General features: G+C 36.7%; 2 protein-coding genes across 4 annotated transcripts; both read left to right on the top strand.

Moving 5' to 3' along the window:
- Positions 1-1,878: 1,878 nt before the first annotated feature.
- Positions 1,879-11,456, top strand: LOC131321243 (uncharacterized). The gene is made up of 12 exons (XM_058352246.1): positions 1,879-2,031; positions 4,308-4,480; positions 4,584-4,765; positions 5,047-5,985; positions 6,091-6,117; positions 6,282-6,353; positions 7,898-8,177; positions 8,262-8,461; positions 9,122-9,198; positions 10,498-10,599; positions 10,747-10,933; positions 11,045-11,456. Exons 2-12 carry the CDS (start codon positions 4,309-4,311, stop codon positions 11,132-11,134), a joined length of 2,328 nt encoding a protein of 775 aa, XP_058208229.1. The 5' UTR covers positions 1,879-2,031; position 4,308; the 3' UTR covers positions 11,135-11,456.
- A 4,836-nt stretch (positions 11,457-16,292) lies between these two features.
- On the top strand, positions 16,293-25,174 carry LOC131320613 (uncharacterized). 3 transcript variants are annotated; one of them, XM_058351357.1, is made up of 11 exons: positions 16,293-16,524; positions 19,539-19,722; positions 19,845-20,026; positions 20,122-21,057; positions 21,156-21,233; positions 22,563-22,866; positions 22,957-23,156; positions 23,697-23,773; positions 24,057-24,158; positions 24,366-24,552; positions 24,651-25,174. In XM_058351357.1, the coding sequence occupies exons 2-11, from the start codon at positions 19,551-19,553 to the stop codon at positions 24,738-24,740; spliced, it is 2,328 nt and encodes a 775-aa protein (XP_058207340.1). In that variant the 5' UTR covers positions 16,293-16,524; positions 19,539-19,550; the 3' UTR covers positions 24,741-25,174. The 3 variants fall into 3 exon arrangements, with proteins under 3 accessions (XP_058207340.1, XP_058207342.1, XP_058207341.1); XM_058351359.1 differs by having other exon boundaries at positions 16,322-16,524; positions 22,563-22,848; XM_058351358.1 differs by lacking the exon at positions 16,293-16,524 and adding an exon at positions 16,687-16,853.
- Positions 25,175-25,479: the final 305 nt, after the last annotated feature.

Raw genomic sequence — 25,479 nt, 5'->3', positions numbered from 1 at the left:
AACGGGATTCTTGGAAGGGTAAATATGTAATGGACTATTTCCCCTTTTAAAAGGAGTGGACTTGAATCCTTACCATATACTAATTAGTGGACTTAGTGGGTTAGAGATTTGATAAATGGACTTAGTGGGTTACAAACATGGTACAATGGACCCTAGGCCAATTTTTTATAAAAATAGAGCAGGGTGGGGGAATCCATTCATTTCCCGGTCGGTGGTCGGGGCTAAATATTTTGGTCGGGATATGCCAAAATCTGTCTCGCCCCACCTCGTTGCCATTCCTAGTTAGCCCCATTCTCTGTGACATGATAATGAGAGGAAAACGAAAAGTAGCAAATAAATTAAAAATGACATACTTCCTTCTATTTCTGTGACTACCATCATTTTAAGCAGCCTACCTTCCTTAGCAAAAAGCCAATGCTATCCAAGTCATCATGTTTTAATTGCGCTTCTTGACGTTCATCACAATAATTTTATAGTTTATTCTCTTTGATTTGCATTGGGAAAGGGGAATTCATAGTCACACTCTCTTTTTGTTTTTTAGCAAAAAATATATATACACTTTCAATACTAAAAATAAAAAAAGGAATGTGAATATCAATTTCCTTGGAAAAACTAAGAAACAAATAAATGATTGTCCCGAAAAATCACCCAGTGAATTTCTGTGATATTTCTCTCATGTCTAGAAGTGATTCTCACTAGTCACTACCATTCTTCCGTAAAAAATGTCACCTTCGAAACAAGAAAAAGAAAAAAGAATATTCGAATTTCATTGTTTTCCATTTGAAAAATATATATTGATACATGATTTGGTCTGGTGATTGGTCTACATTAGAGTATTGATGTTTTTTTTTTTTTTTTTCCACAACGATAACAGTTGATATCATAAACCACCAAAAAAACCATTTTATCAAGGATGAGACTTATCCCAAAATATAATAAGAGTATTGATGTTGCGAATACAATTTCTTTCTTTCTTTCTTTCTTCTATTTATAGCACGGTTGAGGTTTATAGTGGGGTGACATGTGCCACCCCAACTTCTAACATCCTTTTCTTCACTTTGGTTTTTTCATGCATTAAGTTTGAAAATACAAAAACTAAACTACTTCAACTGGTTTTGCCGTGGTGCTCATCAAGAGAAAACGTGCGATTCAACGACTCTCTATTACTTTAGGGGCCCCTACTTTTAATTATCATTTGCGTATTGGTTATGTGATTATTGATGATCTACTTGTCTTGATTTGCGAACAATGATGATCTTGCTTTTAAGCAATTTTTTTTTTTTGGAGTTTTCAACATTGAAGTAAATTCTAAAATAATGTTTGTTTTGTGTTGGTGGATGATTAATTTAGAACTTGTAAAATTTTCTCGAGTCATTACATACGATTAACCTTCCGAATATGTACTTTTTGAATACTAGATAGCAACTCTATTATTTTCAATTCCACTCGCACTTATTAAACTTAATTAAAAAAAATCGACTTTAAATTCAATGATTTTTTCCCTACTTTTCTTAACACGTGAAGGGTAAATTCAAAATCTGTACATGAATAAAATCAAAATAACAAAAAAAAGAGTACAAGCAGATATTAAAAGGAGTGGGAGGATAATCAGCGTCGTCGTTTTCCTAGAAAATTTCAGATGTTTCCTATTTCTAGAAACCCCCCCCCCCCCCCCCCCCCCCACCCCCCCCGGTCAAATGCCCATTACACCCTCTAAAATCCGGTGAATTTAGCATGGGATGAAAGAAGACTCTTGGAGGGTAACATAGACATTTGGAACTGTCTGCCCCCCTGCAGCATTGCCTAGAGTAGTAGCATGGGTTTGGGGTGGCGGTGGTGGTTCCTCTGCACTCTTCTTGTGTTCTCTCACTCCTCGTAACTCCTCCCTGCTTTATTACTTCCTCTGCTCTCTCTCTCTCTGTCTCTCTCTCTCTCTCTCTCTCTCTCATCCTCGCTCATTCTGTAATCCACTACTGTTCATCCGTTTGAATCGTTTGATCCCACGAAGGCTACGATCATCGCTAGAAAAAGGTATATTTTCGCATTTTCTGCATGTACGGAATGTATGCTGTTCCATTTACATCAAAGCTTCATCTACATTCTCTCAAAATGTTCGAGTGCGGTTGCTCTGTTTGATTTGGTGTCTTCAGAGTTCTTGCTTTTTTCGATCGGAGTTCTTTCTCCTAAATCGCTTGATGTCTCTTTCTGTTTCAGTTTGGTAACGTTGTTTAACAAAAGGATTCCCAGTTTAAATTATAAGCCACTTTTTTAATTAAAAAATGTATATTTGTGAATGTTGCGGATATCATGTGGAAATGAGTTCAGATAGAATCGACCTTAGTGTATATAATGTCAAACGAGTCAGAAATTAAATACCCATATTATGGATATCGGTACTCATATTACGACTATCAATACACTTTCATGGATTTCATAATACTTTTCTCGGATATTGATTTACGCACTATCCACCGCCCTAAGCGCTGTGGTTAGCAGTTTCTTTTTCTTTTGGGAAAACATGAATACATTGCTTTTCTGAAAATAGAGTAACAGAACCAGGTTTCGAGCAAAGTTCGTGGAGATATATTTGGGGGTTTGAAAAGATTGAGAGGATCTTAACATAATGTTAGAAAGAGCACATTAATCACAGGAGGCAGATGAGTCGACGCCATTCTAAGAAAATCAAAGCAAAACCCCTGCAGAGAATGCATTACAGCATAAATCAACCATAATTATAGTTGAAGGACATTATCGATGAGAAACAATGTACGATAGTGAACTTCACACGGGTCTTATATATCTGAATCTCTGATTAATGACCTTTTGATTGAAATTTGGAATCAGCCATTGATAAGAGTACTGTGCGAATGGAGAGATACAGAGTCTCTGGAGTGTGAAATGGAATGGGAGTGCCATAGACATTGTGGGGTGTTGTGGTTGTGCTGCAATTAGACCTCACAGTTGTGGAGACAAATCACAACCGGACTGGAGAGTATTTAGTTTTATTAGGTAATTAGGGATGGTAGAAATTGACAAGACAACAAATTTGGGAGAAACCGTTTGGTTTTCTCCCTTTATATGTCAGTATAGATGTTAGCTAAAAGCGCAAATGTCATCGCAATATGTGTTTTGGAATGCAGTTCGGAACATGGTAAAACTTTGGTCCAAAATAGTGATCATAGCGATGCAAATCGATCACCCAAGTTTTTAGAATTCTTTATATTTTATTTGGAGAAAAAAGTCGAACTCTTGATTGTTGTTTTGGCCGAACAAAGTCTATATAGTATGTGTTAAGAAATGGGTTGTAACGCCTGTATAACAGGCTGTTATGTTGGAGGGAGTAGTAGCCACTAAGATGCAGGATTCTGGTGGACTTTTTTTTTTTTTTTTTTTGGGGCTTTGGATTCTGGTGGACTTTCACCTCCATTCTAGGCTGTGTAGGCTCACATGTGAATCTTTTTTCGCAACGTGCCTTAACTTTGCAGATTTTGGAATGGATTGCTATTGATGTTTCAATGCACATTGTTTTCATATGAAATTATAAAAATTGCAAGAATATCTATTACAATTACTGCTCTTGAGGATAACTGTCGTTTGCTTTTATGTGTGCGGGCCAGTTTTGTGTGGGTATGGGTTTGAACCTTTAGAAGAAGGTGATTTGCTTTTCCGCCTTTTTGCTTGATTTTGTAGTTTCGATATTGGGTGCACCTTTATAGAAATATTTCCTTTTGTATGTTGGAGTTCACCAATTCACCGCAAACCACACCCCCACCACCCCCACCCCCACCCCCCGCCCACTCTTGACTTGATTCTGTAAGTTTATCAAGCGTTTGAACAAAAAAATAGAAAAGAAATAACTTGAGTATAGAAATTTGCTTTTTGTTTTTGTAAGGTAATGATAGGGCATATCTTAAGCGCATAATCTTTGCTCTTTGTGTTGATTTATTCTCTTTGTGCACTTATATTTGGTGGTATGTGAAACGTGTATAGTGCCACTTGCTTACTTTGAGGAAATCTTTTAGCAGAGATTTATTTTTTGAGTGAATAACCTATGTAAAATCATGAAAGGGTATACGTCATTGTTGGTGCTATGTTTGTGGGGATATGTTTATTTTCTTTGTCAGCCAATGTTGCTATGATAAATTAAGCATCTAACCTTACTCATAGTCAGAGTGTTTCTTGTTCTGGATATGAGTCCTATCTATCTAGATTGAAACTTTTACCTTTGCTCTATATGTATTTTTTACTTTCATGTTTAGCTTATTTGTTTCTTTAATTCTCGACTTCGGTCATTATGTGTTTGACAGAATGGGTGCTGGGAGGAAGAAAACCACACTCACTTTGAAAGAAAAAGCTCAACCCTCTTGCACAGTGAATGGCAGTGCACCTGCTAGAAATCTACGAAAGAAAGATCTAGCTGCTGTGATTTTCGGATGCAAGCATAATACAATTAGAGAATGTTACTCTGAACTTTTGTTTGGTATGTTTCCAGCAGTCATCCACTTGGACATTTTCCTCAATATCCAGATTTTTATTTTGTTTTTGTTGTTTAAAGTCGGTTGTTTTTTTAATTTCTTGCATAGGGTTGCCATCTCCTCATTTTGCTTATGTGAAGAACATCAGTCCTGGCTTGCCGCTTTTCTTATTCAACTACAGTGATAGGAAGCTTTATGGTATCTTTGAGGCTGCAAGCCATGGACAAATGAATATCAATGCATATGGGTGGACTGGTGATGGTGCAGAGTACTCGCCATATCCTGCACAGGTATATCGATATGATTTGTCCATTTTTGGTAGCTGTGCCTTTAATCCAAATGACATATTTTTGTGAATAATTTAAACATTTTTCTGGCTCTCAGAAGAACTAATTTGAGTGGTGTAAAACATTTTGAAATATCAGCCAAACTGAATAAAGGCATAACTTTCAGAAAAGGACAAGCAATATGGGGAAGGGGGGCATTGTACTATTTCTGCACCTGCTTTTGGATTTGTTCCAGGATCCTATGGGTGTTGTAGGTTAACTTATGCTCTGTGCTTTGATTCAAGGTTCGGGTCCGAATTCAGACACAATGCCAACCCTTGCTTGAAGATCAGTTTAGACCAGTTATTGCTGACAACTACTATGAGCAGAGGCTTTTTTGGTTCGAGTTAGACTGGGTTCAGACCAGACTTTTGAAAGCCATGTTTTTATTAGCACCAGTAGATAAGAGTGTCTCTCTCCCACGGAACATGCCTAGGTGTAATACTCTCGCCAATTCTTTACCAACTTCTGGTATGAGACATGTCCTTGATCAAGTTGAGGCCCCATTTTTAGAGGCAGTTTCTGCTCATTCAAATCAATCTGATGTGCGATGGGGCTGGTCAAATACAAATTCTTCAGCTATAGGCAATGCAAACACTTCCCATCAACAGAAAACGTGGAGTTTGTTGTTCAAAAATTCGACAACTTCTCAAACAATGAAGGAAGATCAAGATTTAGGGGCACAAACTCCAGAGTCGAACTTCCCCTATTCAGATCAGTCTAACATGGAATGTGATTCTTTATCTGTCCCTCCTTGGTTGGAAGGAGAAATCCTAAACTATGAAGCTCTTCCGGAAGATTCAGCTATGTGGAATTATGAAGAAGTACATGCGGGGTCAGAATCAGGTTGGGAATTGTCATGCTCTTCTGTTCAAAAGAGGACTGCTTTTGAAGAAAAAGAAGGTGTACAGGCTACTTCTTATGATCTTCCACATTTGGAGGATTCCAATGTGGGTTGGGGCTCATCATGTGCTACACGTCTTCTGGATGGAGAAAGTAGGCCATCAGAAGGTTCCACAGCTGACGATGTAACAAAAGTTGACGAGGATGAAGGTTTGCATCATGAAAAAAGATCTCCTCCCCCTTTTGCAACCGATGACGTAAATTTAGAAGATGGATGTTCTCCAGAAGTACAGGAAGTTGAAGAGATGAACTCGTCCAGTATGCAGTCTGTAGTAGCCAAGGTTGCTACAATTTCTATTATCCTTGACTTTTTGTATTGTTTACATTTATACCGAATTCGCTCTTCCTTAACATTTGTTAGAACATCTAATGATACTTTCTGACAGTTGATGCAAGAAATTGGAGGGCTGAAGGTGTCTCAGTTAAAACAAGTTCAAAAAATCAATTGTTTGGAGTAGGAACTGGTAAGATGTTTTATTATGCTTTCTTTTCTCCTTTCCTTGTGGTTTACTCTTGCGTCCTATGATCTTATCTTATTGGGCAAAGTTACTAAGGACCAGTTTTTCATCATCTTCAGAAACGTATATCAATTTCCGATGTTCCTTCTTCTTTCATCACCGCGCTCGTATGGTCCATGTGTCTGATTGGGGTATGCTTTATGTGCCTCTTTTTGGCACGCATACCATGTCCATGCTCTTTTCCTGTTGTGTAAAGAGATGAGACAAAAAAAAGCTCCATGCACGATGGTTGAGGCCCTTATCTGCATCTTGCACATATAACAAAGTTATTGCAATGAACATGTACCCTATGTTCAATGGGAGACCAGATGTGAAAGTGATGTGGGCACAATTGTCCATGGAGTATTGTGCTCGATTCATTTGGCTCCGTTACTCAAATTCCATATCTTGTCTTAGATTTGTGAATCTTCCTATTCGCTTTGAGTTGTTGTAAGTCATGACTAGATCATAGCATAGAACATGGTATGAACGATGTTAGTTGGATGTACATCTTTGTTTTCTGTGGGGGTTATGTTATATATGTTGGTTTCTGACAGAATCCTGAGTGCTGAGGCCATCACTCTAATCTAAAAACTCTATTGCTATTCAGGTCACTAAGTGTTGCAAATAACGCTATTTGCTTGGTAGTAAACATGAATGTTCTTGTTACTACTACTACTGCTAAACAACACAACATTGGCATGTGATGTAGATGAGCTTGTTGCCCATATATTTTGTTGAGATTGCATTTGTAATCTTGTCTGACTACTAGGCCGAAGAACTGCCCTAAGACAAAGAGCTCATGTGCCGTTTAGGAACAGGATGAGGTAGAAGCTATGATGCATGGACTCGGACATGGACACGGACACGGACACGGACACGAACACGGGAATTCTAAAAAAAATGGGGATACGGACAGTTGGACATGGTGCAAGACAAGCCACGTGTATTTTTAATTAATTATTTATTTATATAATATATATTTATATTTATATTTTGAAAATTTTGAAAATAGCCAATCTTATCAAGTGATTCATTATGAAATTCTTAATGATTGATGCATCTTGCATCATTTGTGATAGTTTATATGATATATTAGATAAGAAATGTCATGTATTAAGTTAAACATCATCATTTGTGTCCCCATACGTGTCCCACCGTGTCACCCCATTGTCCCCATCTGTGTCCCCCTCCAAAAATTAAATTAAATTATTGGACACGCACTTGTCCCATGCGTGTCCCTGTGTCTGGACACGGCTACATCTCGACCTCTAGAGGTGTTGGTGCTTCATAGGGTAGAAGCACTTGCCGCACGTACTGATGCCATTTGTGACTTAGACAAAACACAATTGAATTGTTTTTTGTTGTTGTTGTTAAAATCATCCTCTTCACCCCCCCCCCCCCCCCCCCCCCCCCCCCCCCCCTTCCTAAAAAGATGGAAGCCCAGGTATTTTCTTTTTACTTGTTTAAATATTAGTCTCATACTCATGGCTTTTTGTACATTACAGCACTCAATGCTTTTACTCGATGTCGATATCATTATACAAGGCTGTCTAGCTTAATGCTACACCATATAACCATATGGCATAAAAAATTAAAACTTGCTTATTTCGTTAGGGTTGGTAGATTTTCTCCATCTAACTTATTCTCTTGTTCGCTTGGTGAATGATAACTACTTCTTGAATTGTCAATTCAGGTTGAATCTAATGTAGAAATCCAGCAATTGAAAAAACGATGTCATGTATTGGAATCTAGGTCGCCCTTTTCAATTGGCAGGGTTGATGATTCCATCCTTATTGTGGGAGGATTTGATGGTTGTTCTTGGCTATCTACTTTGGATTCCTATTCTCCTTCTGAGGACACAATGAAATCACTTAAGCCAATGACCTGTGTACGCTCATACGCCTCACAAGCAACTTTGAATGGTGAGCTCTACGTACTTGGTGGTGTAGATGGTGATATGTGGCGTGACACAGGTATCAACTGCAATGCTTTTATTAATCTGAAATTCAGAATATTTGGGATAAGGTATTAACAGTGCAGTTTTCTTTTGTCCCAAGTTGAATCATACAACCCGACAAGCAATCAATGGGTTAGTCGGCCTTCACTCAATCAGAAGAAGGGAAGTCTAGCTGGAGCTTCCTTATGTGGCAAAATTTTTGTTGTTGGTGGTGGAAATGGACTTGCTTGTTACTCAGAGGTAGAAATGCTTGACATGAACATTGGGAGGTGGATTACCACTCAGTCAATGCTACAGAAGGTACTATGTACTTATTGTTTGAAATTACTGATGAGGCAAGTGGTGCTTAGATGCATGCAGAGTAAATATTTTGCAGATTTCTTGATATGAAAAAATATACGCTTTTGTTCAGTGTCATGATTTTTTGTATCTGCTTGGTATTATTTGACTTGCACTTATATTATCCATTATGTTAGCAAAAGCTATACAGGGACAACAGACTTCTCAGCCTTCCAATTATGTTGTATAGGTCGTCATTACAGTTGTATTTCTATGGGACACCTCATTGCTGGCTAATTAGCTAAGTTCATCATGATTTAGCCTTTGGGCTAATTTTTGCTGAATTTTCCTCCTTCGGATGCGTTTCACAACTTTTCTTTACTGTGAGAGTTGAGACTAGGATCTGTGTTTTAAGGACCTCGTTCGACCTACAGAATTTTGATTAGCATTAGACATTTGAATTTGACATTTTCAATCCAATTTTTCGAAGAGTTCACTTGTTCAACAGATCAAAAAATATGATTTTTGTTTACTGAGCATGTCATGTTTTTAGCTATATTTGAAATTAGGCTGTTCTTTTCGGTACATTTGAGGGTTTGGATTTCTTGAAATGCTGTTGTCATTGCTAAGTGAGTATGCCCTACTATGTATATTGAACCCTTACTTCTTCCATCCTACCAGCGGTTTGCTCCAGCGGCAGCAGAAATTAATGGCACACTCTATGTCGTGGGTGGCTATGATGGAAGAAATTACTTGGAGTAAGATATCATTTACATTTATCTGTCTTCTTTAGTTTGTTGATATGTAGTTATATTGCAATCTATCTATTGTTGTACTTATGGTTTGAGCTTGGTTAAAAGAGTGGTTTTGTATGTGTGTTTTCTAATACATGTCCTGGTACACAAAAATCGGTGGTGTTGTTACACTGCTGGTACATTGTGGTATTTGTGATACCATTCGAATGAGCTGAAGTGAAATTTAGAGTTGTTTTGGTCATGATAGTCAATTAAATTAAATGATATGCACTTTGATAATGCTTCTTTTGCACTTGTCTTTCAGTTAAATTTTAGCAAAATAGATTCTTCTTAAGTTCACACTTGAGGTGTTCTGGCAGGAATTGAAGAGCTTAATGAGGGTTCTAGAATCTAAGATGCATGTGTTTTCTAGAAGAACTGTTCTTGCAGCAACGAAGACAGTTGTACTATATTATGTGGAGCATCATGGTGACTACTTTAAGCTTTGCTTAGAAAAGCCCTGATCCCATTAGAACTGGAACCCTGTTGATGACCATTTCACTGCACCCACGTTCATATTTTCACGTCTTTCTCCTTTAGTTCTCAATATTTCCTTCTCTGTGGAGACTTGAAGGACTTTTGTAGTCCTTCAGATTTTGGTTTTCTGTTGGGTAAACGTGGTCACATTCTCGGGGGCTATCAAATTATGTACTGATGCTCATACACTCTGTTCTTTACTATAGATTTTGTTTGTTTGATCAGTTTCTATGTTGATTTATATGTTTAATAACTTTAATACAATAATTCACCATTAAAATGTCCTAACTGCCATGGTTAGGGAGTTCAGGGAGGAAAACAATGGTTATCTGTCTCTGTGTGATTGTGGGTCCTTCATGTGTCCGACTGTACACTTGTAAGTTATGAGACGCTGAAGTGTTATGAATGTTTTCCTCCATTTTAAAATAAGACATGGTGATAATTCATTTTGCACTGAAATGGACGGGACGCTGCTCCATTTAACCCAAGATATGCTATTAAATGACTGGAGACTAAGTGAGCCAAAGGAGTCCTGGTTGAGAGACTACTGACACCAAACTAAGGGTCTATTTGGTATACTTCCCTGTGCTAGTGTGCTTCCAATTTCCAAATATATAGGATGGTCATGGCTGTTCATCATTACATTGCCTGCCTACCTTATATCTTTGAAGTCCACTGTCCATATGCACCAAACATAACGACAATGAAGATTTCTGCATGCTGAAGTGACTTCAACTGTTGGACATAAGTTTAGTTACAGTTAATTTTCTTTTCCTTTTGTCTCAGTTCTGTTGAAAGATTTGATCCCCGAGAACACTCATGGACAAGACTAGGAAATATGAGCACAAGGAGGGGATGCCATTCTTTGACCGTACTAAATGAAAAACTGTGAGTTGGTTCTTTCCATTTGTGTTTATTGCATTTTGTAGGGATGCCTCAAGGCTCAAACCTTGTTCATCGTCTGCTATAAATTTTTTGTGTTCGTTTGCATGATAAAGGTAAGAGGAAAGATCATATTAGAAAATTTATTTGCAGATATGCTTTGGGTGGTTACAATGGAGCTGAAATGGTTCCAACTGTTGAGATATTTGAACCTCGAGTTGGTTCATGGATGACGGGGGAACCCATGAACAATGCTAAGGGTTATTCTGGAGCCGTCGTTCTTGGGGGCAAAATATACAACATTGGTGGTGTGAAGGAAAATAATGAGATATTGGACACGGTAAATTTTCCGTAAAATATTTCTATGAATTACATGCGTCTTATGTGGGTACTTTCAGCTACATGTTTTATCTTCTTGTCTTCCTCATACTTCTCTCTCCAATATGTACAGATTGAATGTTATGAAGAGGGTGGCAGCTGGGAGGTGACTAACCTTAAAGCTGTGGGAAAAAGATGCTACTTCTCCGCCATTGTCTTGTGAGTCAGTTTAGCTGCAGTCTGAGACTACGGAAAGAAGTCAAACAAATGCAGCCTCTCTTTATTGGTAAACTAGAAAGCAAATGTATCTATTGTCTGTCATCTGCCCTTGTAACTTGCAAACTTAACTGTGGTAACAATTAAAGATCCTAAGAACCTTATTACTAGTTGAAGGGCCAGCACGCAATGCCCGTTGCTAGCTTCCAAGGCTCAAAGATTACACATGAAGTTAGTGTCCTTTTACTACGCATCAGACACATCCAATGTCCCTTGCAGAGTAGATAATTAAGCCCGTTTGAGATAAGAAACAGAGGGAAGAGGGAACACCTCACTCATTTTTTTTTGGAGGAGGGTAAGAGAGTAATTCCACATACCAACTCACCTAGGCAATTCCAAACACCTCACTTGTTTGTGTAGTGAGAGAATGTAACAAATGGTGAGAAACACCAATCATTTCTATTCTCTTCTTACCTGCATTCCAAACGGAGTGTGAGGATTGTCCAGGGATAAATCCATGTGATGCCTATTTGACCTTAAGCCCAAGGGCCAAGGCCTATCCAACAGGTTGGGCTTGGGCCAATGTAAAGTTAGACGAGCCAGGCTTGGTTCAATGTAAAGTTAGACGAGCCAGGCTTGGGTCGAGTCCAACTGATCTCTTGTTCCTTTCCAACAGTTGAAGCTGTATTGGAGGGAGAGGGAGGATGAAAAATATGAAATTAATAGGCCACAACACGTAATCATGTCCAACTGTAAAATGTTTTTCCAATGGCTTCTTTTTTCATTTTGGTTTGGCTTAAATATCAGAAGAGAATGTTATACTCCAGACTTCCTTTGTTTCCCCTTGTTTTTCTTCAATTTTGCTTTAAAATACATTTTATTTTGATTGCATTAGTGGTGCTCTATTTTATTGGTTAGACTGCCTAAAACAAAATGCAATGAGGTCTTAACAAGGGTGAGTGAGGTTATTTGATTCCACAGTTGATAGTTTTTTTTTTTTGTTGACAAATCGAACGTGTTCGATAGTTTATCTGATTCCACAGTGGCTAGTTAATTGCATCAAATCGAATGTGTGCGATAGTTAATAAGGGTGAGCAAAAAATCCGTCAAATCGCGAATCCAGTCCAAACCAATCCAAACCGAAAGGTTTGATTCGGTTTTTTAGTTGTATGGTTTGGTTATGGTTTAAAAAAATTAAAAACCACATTATATGGTTTGATTTGTGGATTCACGTTTACGGTTGTGGTTTCGAACCGTATAATACATATATACATATAGAATTTAATTATGATTCACCAAATAAATAAGGGAGTCTTAGTCAACTAATTTCTTAATATTTTGATCCTATTAAGTCCACCACAATATTTAGTTTTTCTTTTCTGCCAAGATAATTTAGACTAAACTTTTATATCTCACATCTCATTCCTAATTTCCTATGATTATTAATCTTGTTGTGGAGTGATCATCACAAGTTGGTTGCTAGTTGCTACCATACTATTGCTACTGCCATTTCGCTACCTCATTTCCATTCAATAGTTTTAGGAATTATCTTTGGCCTTTTATTTGGTTAAACTATCTTAAAATGTTTAGTAGTTGGTATTTTTAGTTGGTTCATTGTAGTGGCTTATCGGTATTTCATTTTCTTAGTTTAAGACTTGAGGCAATTGTTGGTATTCTACTCTTACTTGGTTGGTTGATGTTAGTGTGTTTTGGTAATTTGAATGGAATTAGTTTTAATATAAGTTTTATTTTAATTTATCTTCATAATTTTAAGTACTTTAAATATTTTTTGAAAATGATAGCTTAGTTCAAAGCAAACCGTGATTTAAAACCGAAACCAATCCGTATTTTAATGGTTTGGTTCTATGCCTTTTGTGGGTTGGGTTGGTTCTTCAAATTCATAATCCGTAGATATTGGTTTGGTTTTTGGTTTATCGTAAAACCGAACCAATCCGGACCATGCTCACCCTATAAGTTAAATAGTGCGATGTGTTTGGTAATCACCTTGTCCAAATTTTTCTCTCTTTTTGTGGACGTGGGATTGTGAGACCAAGCAATGACTTGGGTTCTCTATGATATCTCTAAACAGTAGATGAATTAGATGGACGCATTACAGAATCGATCATAGAAATGTACGCATAAAACCTCTCCGATAAAGTTTATATATGAAATAACAACGTACACTCGGAAATTGAAAATGCGTGTAGAGTGTGTGGTTGTAGAGGTGTTGAATGTCTGTGTATTTATTTCGTGGTTGCAGCCGTATACCATTGGTGAGGCTTATTCATTTCTTAACTCTATCAACGGCCATAGGAGCTGTAGTTTTTTTTTTTTTTTTTTGCCCTTTTCCCTTGCTGTCTATCCAAGAAATATTGAGGTACATGCATACCTTAGATGGTGTTTGATTAATTCACCAACTTGACACAATGACACTAGAATAAATCTCAATCTCATTGGTAAAAACTTCGAAACCAATTTGCCCCCTTGAAATGGGACTCACTCATTCTTTTAACCAATTAAAGATGAAGGGTTTTTTTTTTTAGAGGAGGGCAAGAGAGTAATTTTACATATCAATTCACCTAGACAATTGCATTCACTCACTTATTACCATCAACTTTTCTCCTTACGGGCTACTGATTTTCCTAGAGAAATTGGGAATCATAGTTATAGTTTATTCGCTTTTTAACATGAGATGATCATCCAAGAAATTAACAGCGAAGCAAGCTTTTGGCTCGTTCGTTCATCCTTGCTTATTATGCTATGTTTGGATTGGTGTTTGAAATTTTTTTTGAAAAATAGTAGGGGTAATAAGTGGAGATACATAGAAAGAGAAATGTTGGAAGTAGGGAGAATCTAAACGGAATCTAGGGAGAATTTTTTGAAAAATTCTTTTTGAATTGTAAAGAGATTAAGGCAAGTTGTTTTACTAATGATGATTACTTATTTTATCTCTGAGTTATTACTTATTTATATCTTGTTTATATATAAAATAAATAAACAAGTACGTTAAAAAAGTGAATAAACAAGAACCAAGCTTTCATTGATGTGTGTAGAACATACATAGGCCTAGCATGCTTTTATATAAGCTATAAGACTTGTAAACAAATGGGGAATTGATTTTCATACTCCCCTTTTTATAATTTACACTCACTTTTTTGTCTTTATCCACTTGAATTTACTATCTTGCCATTTATTCAATACACTTTTTCACACATTCAATGACAATATTGTAAATTCATGTGTATAAAAACAAAAAAGGAAGTGTGGATAGTTAAAAGGGGAGCGTGAAAATTATTTTTCAACAAATAAGGAAAACAGACATAATAAGGAAACCAAGACAACTTGTCTTTATTCAAATTTTTTGCATTTTTTTTCTTTTGTGTCAAGCATTTGTATATTATTGATTCGTCTTAACGAGAGAAATCAAAAAAATTACGAAAATTATGACTTTTTACCAATATATTTTTGAAAATATCCAAGAAAAGTACAAAAGTACAAAAAGCTGGACTTTTGTATTTTTTCTTGAATAAGGGTAGTAGTCAAATATTTTTTACTTTTTTTTATTCTTCTCGTCGAGACGAATTAATAATCCATAAAAGCATGATGCAAAACTAACAAATGCGAAAATTTTAAAATAAGAACAAAACAAAAAAACAAATTGTCTTTTTTTAGGAAACTAGGCCTAATAAAGCTTAGAAAATACAATAACATAATACTTTTTAATATTATGCTAATGAAGTAAATAGAGAAACAAATTAGCAAGTCTACCAAATAAACCCAAGGTTGGTCTGGACTATCCAGACACTTAAAAGGTTTGCTCTCTTAAAGTCTCAAGTATGAAATCTCTCAGATGCTATTAACTCTTATAAGGTTAGTCAACACGAAACTTTGAGTCGTTTTTAATTGGGCTTCCGTTAGTGGACAACGAGATTGATCATTTATGATTAATTAAGATGCGCTTATGTAGATCCTAACACCTAAATTATAGTAATACAATGCAAGTCTACCAAACTTAGGGGCCAGTTTGGGAGCTTAATTATTTTTGTATTTTGCATTTTGGATTGTAAGTTACTGATTTTGAATTTTGAATTGTGGCCATAATGATTATGAATCTGGTAGAGTGTTTGATAGAAATGTGCAGAATAGATTTTGCAAACAGAAAGTGTTTGGGAGGATAATCTCAAAATAGATTATGAATGGATATTTTGAGGATAATGCTCAAAATAGATTATGAATGTGGAAAGACAATCCAAAATGAGAAGATTGATTCTCAAATTATGACTTTAAAGTGTAGTTTTCAAAATGCATTTGTGAAATAAAACAGGAGTATTACAATTGAGCTCTCAAATAGAAAAACCGGGAAAAAAAAAGAGAGTCTCCCAAATAGCCACTAAAGTTACATTTTTTTGCACTTAACTTATTTTTTTTTTTAATTCAATCCATTCTTCTACACTTAACTTATTTTCCATCCTCTCCAAACAAGCCTCAAGGCATATGTGAAATGTCCAAAATACCCCTCTATTTAGAAGAATGCATGGACTTAACTTATTTTCATTTAAAAATGGAAGGACAATAATGTAATTGTGTTAGGCAATTAAGTTTAAATTTAGAAGAATGGATGAATTTAACTTATTTTCATTTAAGTTCCAAAAATGAAGAAAAAATAAGTTAAGTTCAAAAGAACAGGACCTAAGGGTGCGTTCCAGATTCCTCCTTAAAAAATAAATACTTATTTGCAATTTTCAAGCTTAAAAATAATAAGCTTACTGAAATAAAAAAATATGCAGTATAGATCTTGTTTTATAGATTTCGATGAGATCTATCAAACTTTGCAAAAAAAAAAATTAAAAAATTATTTTTATAAGCTCATTATTTTAAAACTTGAAAATAGATCTTTATTTTTTTAAGTACTTTTTAAGTCAAAAAACAAAGACGTGGTTTAAAAATGGAGAAAACAAAATAGAGGCCAAACCCAGCATCCAAACGCAGCAAAATAGCGGCACGCGCCAGAACCCATGAATTCCGTTGTGAGTAGTACTGTATTCCAGAGGAGGGTAATATGGACATTTCAGGTGACCACTCTTACATGGAATATATATCCATTACAGACTATATAGTATATAAATTAATTCAATTGGGAAATTTATTAGACAATTTAGCATGGGGGTGGGGCTTAACGCTTATTACATGAGCCTTTTTTGGCGGTGGTACCGTGGTGGTGCTATGTACCATATTTGGTTTCCTCTGCCATTCTTCTGCTCCTACTGCTTTTCTCACTCCAAATGCTACTAACAGCAATACTTCTACCCCCAAATTTCCTCCCCAGCTCTCTCTCTCTCTCTCTCTCTCTAAAAACTCTTTACTCTCGGGTTGATCCTTCGATCATCGCCCGAAAAGGTACGACTATCAAGTTGTTTTTTCGTTTCTGTATCTATTCCAGAATGAGTGTGGTTTGTAAGTTTTCTCAAGTTTTCTCATTTGATTTTTGGTGCTTATATGTACGTCATACTTTCACTGAAACTCGTTTTTCTCTTTTATTTTTATTTTTATACTCCTGTGATATTCCTGTGATATTGTTCTTCTCTTTCTAGTTTACTGTTTGTTTACTTGTTTTTATAAACAAAATCTCTCTCTCTCTCTCTCTCTCTCTCTCTCTCTCTCTCTCTCTCTCTGTTTGTGTGTGTGTGAAAATACTCTTCGCTCGACGATCATCGGTTGATGAAAAGGTGAGAAGACTCACATTTTTGTTCTCATATCTGTATCCATATCAGAATAGGAGTGGTTTGTAAGTGTTCTCATTTTGATTTTTTATAGCGATATTCGAAATACTAGTTTCATACTTCAATTGAAGCTCGGTGTTCTCCGAAATCGCTTGATGTCTAAATGTCGTTTTGTATGTGTTCTCCTAAATCGCTTGATGTCATTTTGATATTTTATAACGATATTCGAAATACTAGTTTCATACTTCAACTGAAGCTCGGTGTTCTCCGAAATCGCTTGATGTCTAAATGTCGTTTTGTATGTGTTCTCCTAAATCGCTTGATGTCTCTTTTGTAGTTAGTTGGGGGTCCTTGGGGCTAAATTAACGTATTGGTATTTTTGCTTATTTTTCGAATTATTGTTAAATTTATGTTAGATTTTGTGGATTAATCATTCGCCTCGATGAGAAGAGGCTGAAAAGAAAAAATTATGACCAAAAAAAAAAAATCACTATTAGATTTTGTGTCGTCTTATCAAAATTCTTTTGAATTTTGGTCCATTTTTTCAGTACTTTTCTGATTTCATCATTGAGACTTGAGACGATTGATTGATCCCAAAATTATGATGAAAAACCAAACAAAAGATTACTAAAAGCAAATAATACGAACTGTCTTCATTACACTTTAATTTAATGCCAAACACACCCTTAATGTTGTTTGTCAAATCTCTCTCTCTCCACATCCACACACACGTGTGCGCCTATGCACGCACACACACGTAACACTCTTCGCATGACGGTCCTCACTAGAAAAGGTGAGAATGTTCACATTTGTGTTCTCTTTTACAGTTTCTATATCAGAATGAGTGTCATTATAACTGTTCTTATTTTGCTTTGATGTGGTTACTGCCTTACTGCACGTACTTTTATGTTTACTGGTGATGCTTTGGGATTCTCATTTTTTTACATTTGATGTTTTTCCTAGAGCATTTGATGGCTCTTCGTATTTGCGATGCTTAAATGGCGTTTATCAAGGGAATCTGATTAGTTTGTGGTTATGTAATCTGTTATCTGAAAGCACTGGGACCATCTATGATTCTCCAGCCATTGCTAAAACTTACTATAAGCCTTTGCTATTTAACACTCAAATTCACAAATTCAAATCCAAGCATAAATTAGTGTTGCAATTCTGAAAGACAAAAGGTCTGTAAGAGATCACCTAATGACTGACTCTCATAGAGGACTACGAAAGGCATTACTATCTTTTCCTTGGGTAAAGATTTGAGTCTATCTTGATGTGTGGATACTCAATTTCGCTCAGATTTTGTTTGAGTGAAATTTGGACAAGGTCTGGAGATGGTCGAATACCATTCAAATTTACGTTTTTGTATTGAGTTTCAGTTCCAGTGCATGTTATATACCTTTGTCTCAAATTGTGTTATATACTGTAGTGACTAATTTTTTTTGTTATTTTCTTTCTATTAAATGGGGGGAACAAAGTTAAACTCTAGAGGGAGTGTAGCCTTTAAAGACAAAATCTATCTATAAAAATTGTGTTTTCTATAATTCATGTGAATAATTTTTTTATTGGAGGGAGCCAGAATGGTGCAGGGGATCCAGGTGGACTTTCACCTACATTCTAGGCTCAGTTGTGGATATGTGTTTTATGGCTTGCTTTTTTTTCTGTCATTGTTGTCATGTGGTTTTTTCTTGTATTGTTTTTAACTTGTGGATGTTTTTTGAAGAACTAGTTTATTTCCTTATCGGAATGATGTTCTTTGTGATTTCCTTGTTGTACGCTCCTGCTCCCATTCTTATACCCATTCCTTGTGCCATAGTGTCTGCATTCGAAATGACATTGGTTCTGCATTTCTTTTTTCAATTGTCCTTTTATCAAACTCAGGTTTGGGTCATGTATTACTGGGACATCATTTCTATCTAAAATTTGCAAAAATATCTTTAAATACCAACATTCCTGAGGATAGCTCTCTATGTCAGGTATGTTTTTGGAGGAGGAGGATTGATAGGACCTCTTATAGTCGGCTACTTGCTTTTTTTCATTTTTCTGTTCAATTTTTACTGTTAATTTGGGCACCTGGCTAGGACAGAGATCTTTGTGTGCAGTTCACCAGTTCTCTCTCCTTCATGTTCTCTGTAAATTGGCTTGATTCGACAAATTTGATTCTCACTATCAACATGAAATGGAAAATTTTTGTTTGTTGGTCCAATAATAAATAAGCCACGTTTCTTGTAAGATAATTTGGCATGGGTGTCCGGGGATTTCAGCCCAAAAACAAACAAATAACCTGAGTACAGTGTTTCTAATCAGTTAAAGAAGACACATATAGAGCACATAACTTTTGCTCCCTGTTCTACTTTGCTTTTTGGTTTCATTTGAAACTCTATCGTGTATAATGTAAGTTGACTTCTTTGAGCTTTCTTAGTGCATTTGTTATTTGTTCCATCTAGATTACGGATGTAGTCCACAAATATCATCTAACGACCATTTCATGGTGTTTTTTTTCCCTCTGGTGGTGCCATGGCTTGTGCCTTGTGCAGATTTATGATCTTCTATTTTCAGCTTATGTTGCTATTGCAAGTTATTTGTTTTCTATCCACGTTCATTGTCTCAGTTCTGCTTGTTTCGGATTGATCATCTACGTCATGAGGGATTAGCTTGCTAATATTTTTAATTTTGGAGTTTGATAAATAGGTGTTCCACAGAATGGGAGCAGGGAGGAAGAAAAAGACCCTCACGTTGAAAGAGAAACCCCAACCTTCTAACACAGTGAATTGTAGTGTATCTGCTAGGAATCTGAGGAAGAGTGATCTGGGTAGCATTATTTTTGGATGCAAGCACAACACAATCGCTGAATGTTATTCCCAACTACTTTTTGGTTAGTTTTCTGCAGTCATCTACATGCTTTCATTTTCTTCAACATCCAAATGTTTGGTAGTGTCGTTGAATATCTACAATGTTTGGGTTTTTAAGCTCTGGGCTTTTGAATATCTTTAATAGGTTTACCAGGTTCGCACTTTGCTTATGTGAAGAACATCAGACCTGGCATGCCGCTTTTCTTATTCAACTACAGTGATAGGAAACTTCATGGTATTTTTGAGGCTGTTAGCGCCGGACAAATGAATATTGATCCATACGCGTGGACTGGTGATGGTGCAACAAGCACCCCATATCCTGCACAGGTAGAGATACTTGATTACTATTCTGTTTGTGCAGCTGCTTCTGGTATTAGTTTCAGGATTTGATTGATTTATTTCTCTCTGTTTCCCAATTCAAGGCTCGTGTCCGAATTGAGAAGCAGTGCCAACCCTTGAAGGAAGATCAATATAGTCCAATAATCGCAGACAACTACTATGAGCCAAGGCTCTTTTGGCAAGAGCTTGACCGAAATCAAACCAAAAATTTAATCACCTTGTTTTCACTGTCACCTGTTGATGTGAGTACCCGACATGACATAGCTAGGCATAATACCCGTCCATCAAAAAAACAAAACAAAGCTGAGTGCAATACCCTTGTAAGGGCGTTGCCCAAATCCAAAACAAGTCCATTTATTGCTGATGTTGAGCGTAATACAGTTGTAGCTAGTTCAAGTACTTCACATCAACCCAAAACATGGAGTTCATTATTCAAACATTCCACTTCTACTGAAACATTTAAGGAGGATGAAGATTCAAAGACACAACCTTCAGATTCAACTTTAGCACATTCCAATCTCTACAACATGGAGTGCAAGTCTTCATCTATGATGCCTTGTCTGGAAGGAGAAAGCCAAAACTTTGAAGCTCTTCAAGAGGATTCAGCAATGTGGAATGAAGAGCGAATACGTGCGGGCTCAGAATCAGGAGAGGAAGTGTCTTCCTCTTCCTTTCAAGAGGGGACTATCTTTGAAGCTTTAGTTAATGATACAAAACAGGAAGGTGAACATGGTGACACCGTAGTTTTGTGCGAGAATCTCCCACGTTCAGATGGTTCTGACATGGGATGGGACTCAGCATGTGCTACACCTCATATGAGTGGAGAAATTCAGCCTTCAGACGCTTATATGTGTGCCGATGTGACAAAAGATGTGGCAAAAGTTGATGAGGAAGAAGTTTCGGAACATTCTTACTCTTCTCCTGATAATCATGAGGAAGCATCTGACAGGGTAGATTCAGAAAGGGGATGTTCTTCAGAAGCGTTGGCAGTTGCAGATATGGAGTCTGTTGTTGCTAAGGTACACATTTTCTATGAGCTTGTACTATTTTACTGTTTAATATTGATCTTGCTTTACTTTTCTTTTTCTTATTTTAGAGCATCGTGATACTTTTACAGATGATAGAAGAAATTGTAGGGTTGAAAGATTCTCAATTAAAACAAGTACAGAAAATTGGTTCTCTGGAGAAGGAGCTGGTAAGATGTTTTGCTTATGCTCTCTTTTATTTTTTTCTTGTAGTTTATGACTTGCATCCTCTGGTCTTATCTAGCAAAGTTTTTAAGGGCCTGTTTTGTCAACCTCTTAAGAACCTCATATTATTTTTCAATTCTCTTCTTCTTCCATCATCTCACACACAGGATGAGTGAGTCTGAGTTTGGGAAAAGGTATTATGCACACCGGATACTTTTTTTACCACACAAAAAATATGTTATGGGGCTTTATGCGAACATTGTGCAACTTTCATCACATGATGGCCCTGTATCCTTACAAGTAATTTCTTTTTTTGGGTGATTAGTTGCTTCAGCATTGTATTAGTTCATCAAATTTTTAATTCTTTCTTTCCTGTTGTCATTTTCTGAAATGAAACTTGAGGGAAGAAGTAAGAATTACTTTTTGGGTAGCTGAATTCGGCATTTGGAACACAAAACAGATCGCCATGCATAGCAAACAAGTGCCTAGTAACTTTTATGCTGTCCGGTGATGGTTTTGTCAAATCTTTTGAGCTGCTGACACTGGAAGAATATTTGGATATAAATGAACCAGATTTTTTTAGTAAACACTTCTCCCCTTTCTCCTCTAGTGGCCAGTTTCTTTGGCATCTCTATAGAACTTACTCTCAAGGTTGAGATAAACTTCGAGGGTACTGTTATACAAAGAGTCCACAAGTATACACAGTATCGACATCCTTTTGATGTTTCTTGCATGTTTTTAACTTCTTCATTTCAATATTTCTGAAGTGGCTCCCAAATCCTGTCTTTATTTAATAAAAGTCACAACCATATCATGGAGTACACAGCTCATGAATTGTGAGAGTAGAGATCTACATCTTTGTTTCCCATGCTGGGTTATGCCATATACGTTGGTGCGAATGAATTATGAATTCAAGCCCATGATTGTCTTTTAACAATTCCATTGCTAACCAGGTAAAGTATGCAGCAAATAATGTTTTTTGCTTGAATGGAAAACATGAATGTTCCTGTTGTTATTTCTATACTTAAATTACTTGCGTACACGTGTTGCATATCATGTTATTGGAGATGTTCATCTCCGTTTTCTATTTTGGATTGTGTTATGTACGTTAGCGCAAGAGAAGTCTGAGTGGCTGGGACCCTGACTGTATTTTATCAACTCCATTGCTAGAGAGGCCTTTAAAGTAAATATTCCCATGCTGAACATTAACATGTGATATGGATGAGCAGTTGTTGCCTATATTTGTGTGCTGAGATTGCATTTGCATTTGCCTATATTTGTTAGGCCTTTTGTTGACAGACTAAATGAGAATTTCTTGTATTTTGGCAATTCAGGTTGAATCCAAGGCAGAAATACAGAAACTGAAAAACAGATGTGATCTATTGGAATCTGGGTTGCTTCCTCAAATTGGGCATGTTCAGGAAGCAGTTATTAAGACAATTGATGATACGATACTTCTAGTTGGAGGATTTGACGGTTGTTCTTGGTTATCAGCTTTGGATTCCTACTCTCCTTCTCAGGACACAATGAAATCTCTTAAGCCAATGACCTTTCCTCGCTTATATGCCTCAGCAGCAACTTTGGATGGTGAACTTTACGTATTTGGTGGTGTAGATGCTGGTACATGGCATGACACTGGTATGAATTGCAATAATTTTGTTAAATCAGGTGTCCTGACTCCTGAGTAATTTATGACAACATAATAACCATGCTTTTTTATTTGTTTAGTTGAATCATACAACCCAACAAATGATCAGTGGGTTAGTCGTCCTTCATTAAACCAGAAGAAGGGAAATCTAGCTGGAGCTTCTTTATACGGGAAAATTTATGCAATTGGAGGTGGAAATGGAGTTGAATGTTACGCCGAGGTGGAAATGTTAGACATGAACATTGGGAGGTGGATCACCACTCGGTCAATGCTACAAAAGGTAATGTAGTCATTATTTTCACTACTGATGAGCAAGTAGGTTGCTTACAACAACGCCCTAATGGAAGTTTAACACATGTAAATTTCCTTGTTATTGCAAATTTACATCATGATTATTTTAGTTATTGTACAGACAACCTTGCTGTATAACTAGCTTGGTTTATCATGATTTAGTTCTCGGTTTCTATCGTCTCATTTCCAATGTTTGGTGAATTTACTCCTTGAAGCGTTTCACAGCATTGTTACTGGAAGAGCTGAAAGTAGGATCTATAGTTTTTGGGTTCACTAGGATCTTTGGTTGAAGTTTGTCATTCGACTACATAGCTCGGATAATTAACAAGATTTCTGAAGTGATAACGTCATTATATTGGTTTGGAAGAATTCACTTGTCCAGCGCATCAACAGACAACAAATATAATTAGTTTATGAAACATGTGATGTTTTTAGCTGTTTTTCATAATTACAGTAGTAGGTTCTTTTTGTAGCCAAATGATTTAGCAGAAATATGTCCGTTGACAGATTGCTTCTTCCATCCTTACAGAGATTTGCTCCAGCGGCAGCAGAAATTAATGGTACACTCTATGTCGTGGGTGGATATGATGGAAGAAATTACTTGAAGTAAGACATCATTTACTTTTGTTTATCCTTTTTAATGGGTTGATGAGTAGCATTTTTCAATTCACGGCATACAGTTTTGCAATCAACCTATTGTGGCAGACTGGCAGTTATATTTTTTGCTTGTGTTTGTTTAGATAAATGGGTTGATGCTATTATACGTCATTTTTAATTTATGGTATTTGTAAGGCTCCTTTATGGACTAAAATTAACGATCTTAGAGTACACTTCTGGCCATTTGACACAAGTTCGTTCATTGTTAATTTTTCTTTTCTTTCTGTCTTAGTTCCGTGGAAAGATTTGATCCACGAGAGCACTCGTGGACAAGGGTAGGAAGTATGAGCACGAGGAGGGGATGTCATTCTGTGGCCGTGGTGAATGGGAAACTGTAAGATGATCCTTTCCCTTTCTCTTTTCTGCTAGTGGGAGATGCCCCAAGGCCCGTTCTTCAAGATCTATGTATTTTGTTAAGTTGGTTTAGCTTGGTTAAAAACTGCTTCTTACACCCATGATAAATGATGTCGATAACATTATAAAGACTGTTCTCTGCAATTTAAAATTTAAAGTGCTCACATATTAAACATTTAAATTGCAGATATGCTTTGGGTGGATACAATGGGGCTGAAATGGTCCCAACCGTCGAGATTTTTGACCCTCGCCTTGGTTCGTGGATGCTAGGGGAACCCATGAACTATGCTAGGGGATATTCTGGAGCTGCCGCTATTGGGGAGAAAATCTGTGTCATTGGTGGTGTGAATGAAAGTGACAAGATACTTGACACGGTACATTTACCCTGTTATACTTCCGTGACATTTTACGTCTCCACTGTGGAGTCAAAGCCACATGTTTTTCGTTTTTCATTTCTTTTCTCATAGTACAGGTTGAATGTTATAACGAAGGTTGCGTTTGGGAGGTGACTAATCTGAAAGCTGTTGGCAAAAGATGCTACTTCTCTGCCATTGTCTTGTGAGTTGTGAGTGAGTTCGGCTGCGGTCCTCTTTTTAAGTACGCCTCGGTAATTTCTGTTAGTCTGTCCTATACTGAAAGCGGTTTGTATTAGAGTCTGTCCTTACACTAGTTACTTCTGTCCTCAGACCCCAGGGTTTATAGTGAAACTGTGCTTAGAGTTATAGCAATCTGCTTTATCTACTGGGGTTGGACATTGGACCTAGTATGCTTGGTTGTATGTTGTTGGCCAAAATGAAGAATATCCCTTCATACCGGCTTCAAATTTGTAATGCATTTTGCAGCAGAAAATTCTCAAAGCCACCCGCATGAACAGTGTTCCGTGTGAGACGGGTTATAGTTCAAACTTCGTCTCTGGTTTTAGGTTTTTGTTCTGTTTTGGGTTCCTACTCTTAATGCAGTAAATATACAAAATGGGGGTGGAGTTTTCAGAGTGCATCTGTTCTGTATTTCCCTTCTTCTAACAATGGAACCTTTTTTTGGGGAATATTCTCGCTGCATAGGAGCTAAACCCATGTTCCCAACAGCTTTCATCTGCAGCCAAATACCAGAAATTTGTTCGAGTGGCTCGCATTTTTATTCGAATATTGCTTAATGGAATTTTTGTTAGATCCTCAAGAAATTTTTTATTGGAGCTACATAAGATTTGTTCGGGCCTTAACTCATACCATGTGATTAGTTGAAGTGCGTCTGGTCATTTACATCAGAAAATGATTGGTTAAAGTGCGCGTAAATTGTCTTGG

This window comes from Rhododendron vialii, chromosome 3a, assembly GCF_030253575.1.
Source record: "Rhododendron vialii isolate Sample 1 chromosome 3a, ASM3025357v1".
Classification (NCBI taxonomy): domain Eukaryota; kingdom Viridiplantae; phylum Streptophyta; class Magnoliopsida; order Ericales; family Ericaceae; genus Rhododendron; species Rhododendron vialii.
This window is presented reverse-complemented; position numbering and strand designations above follow the sequence as displayed.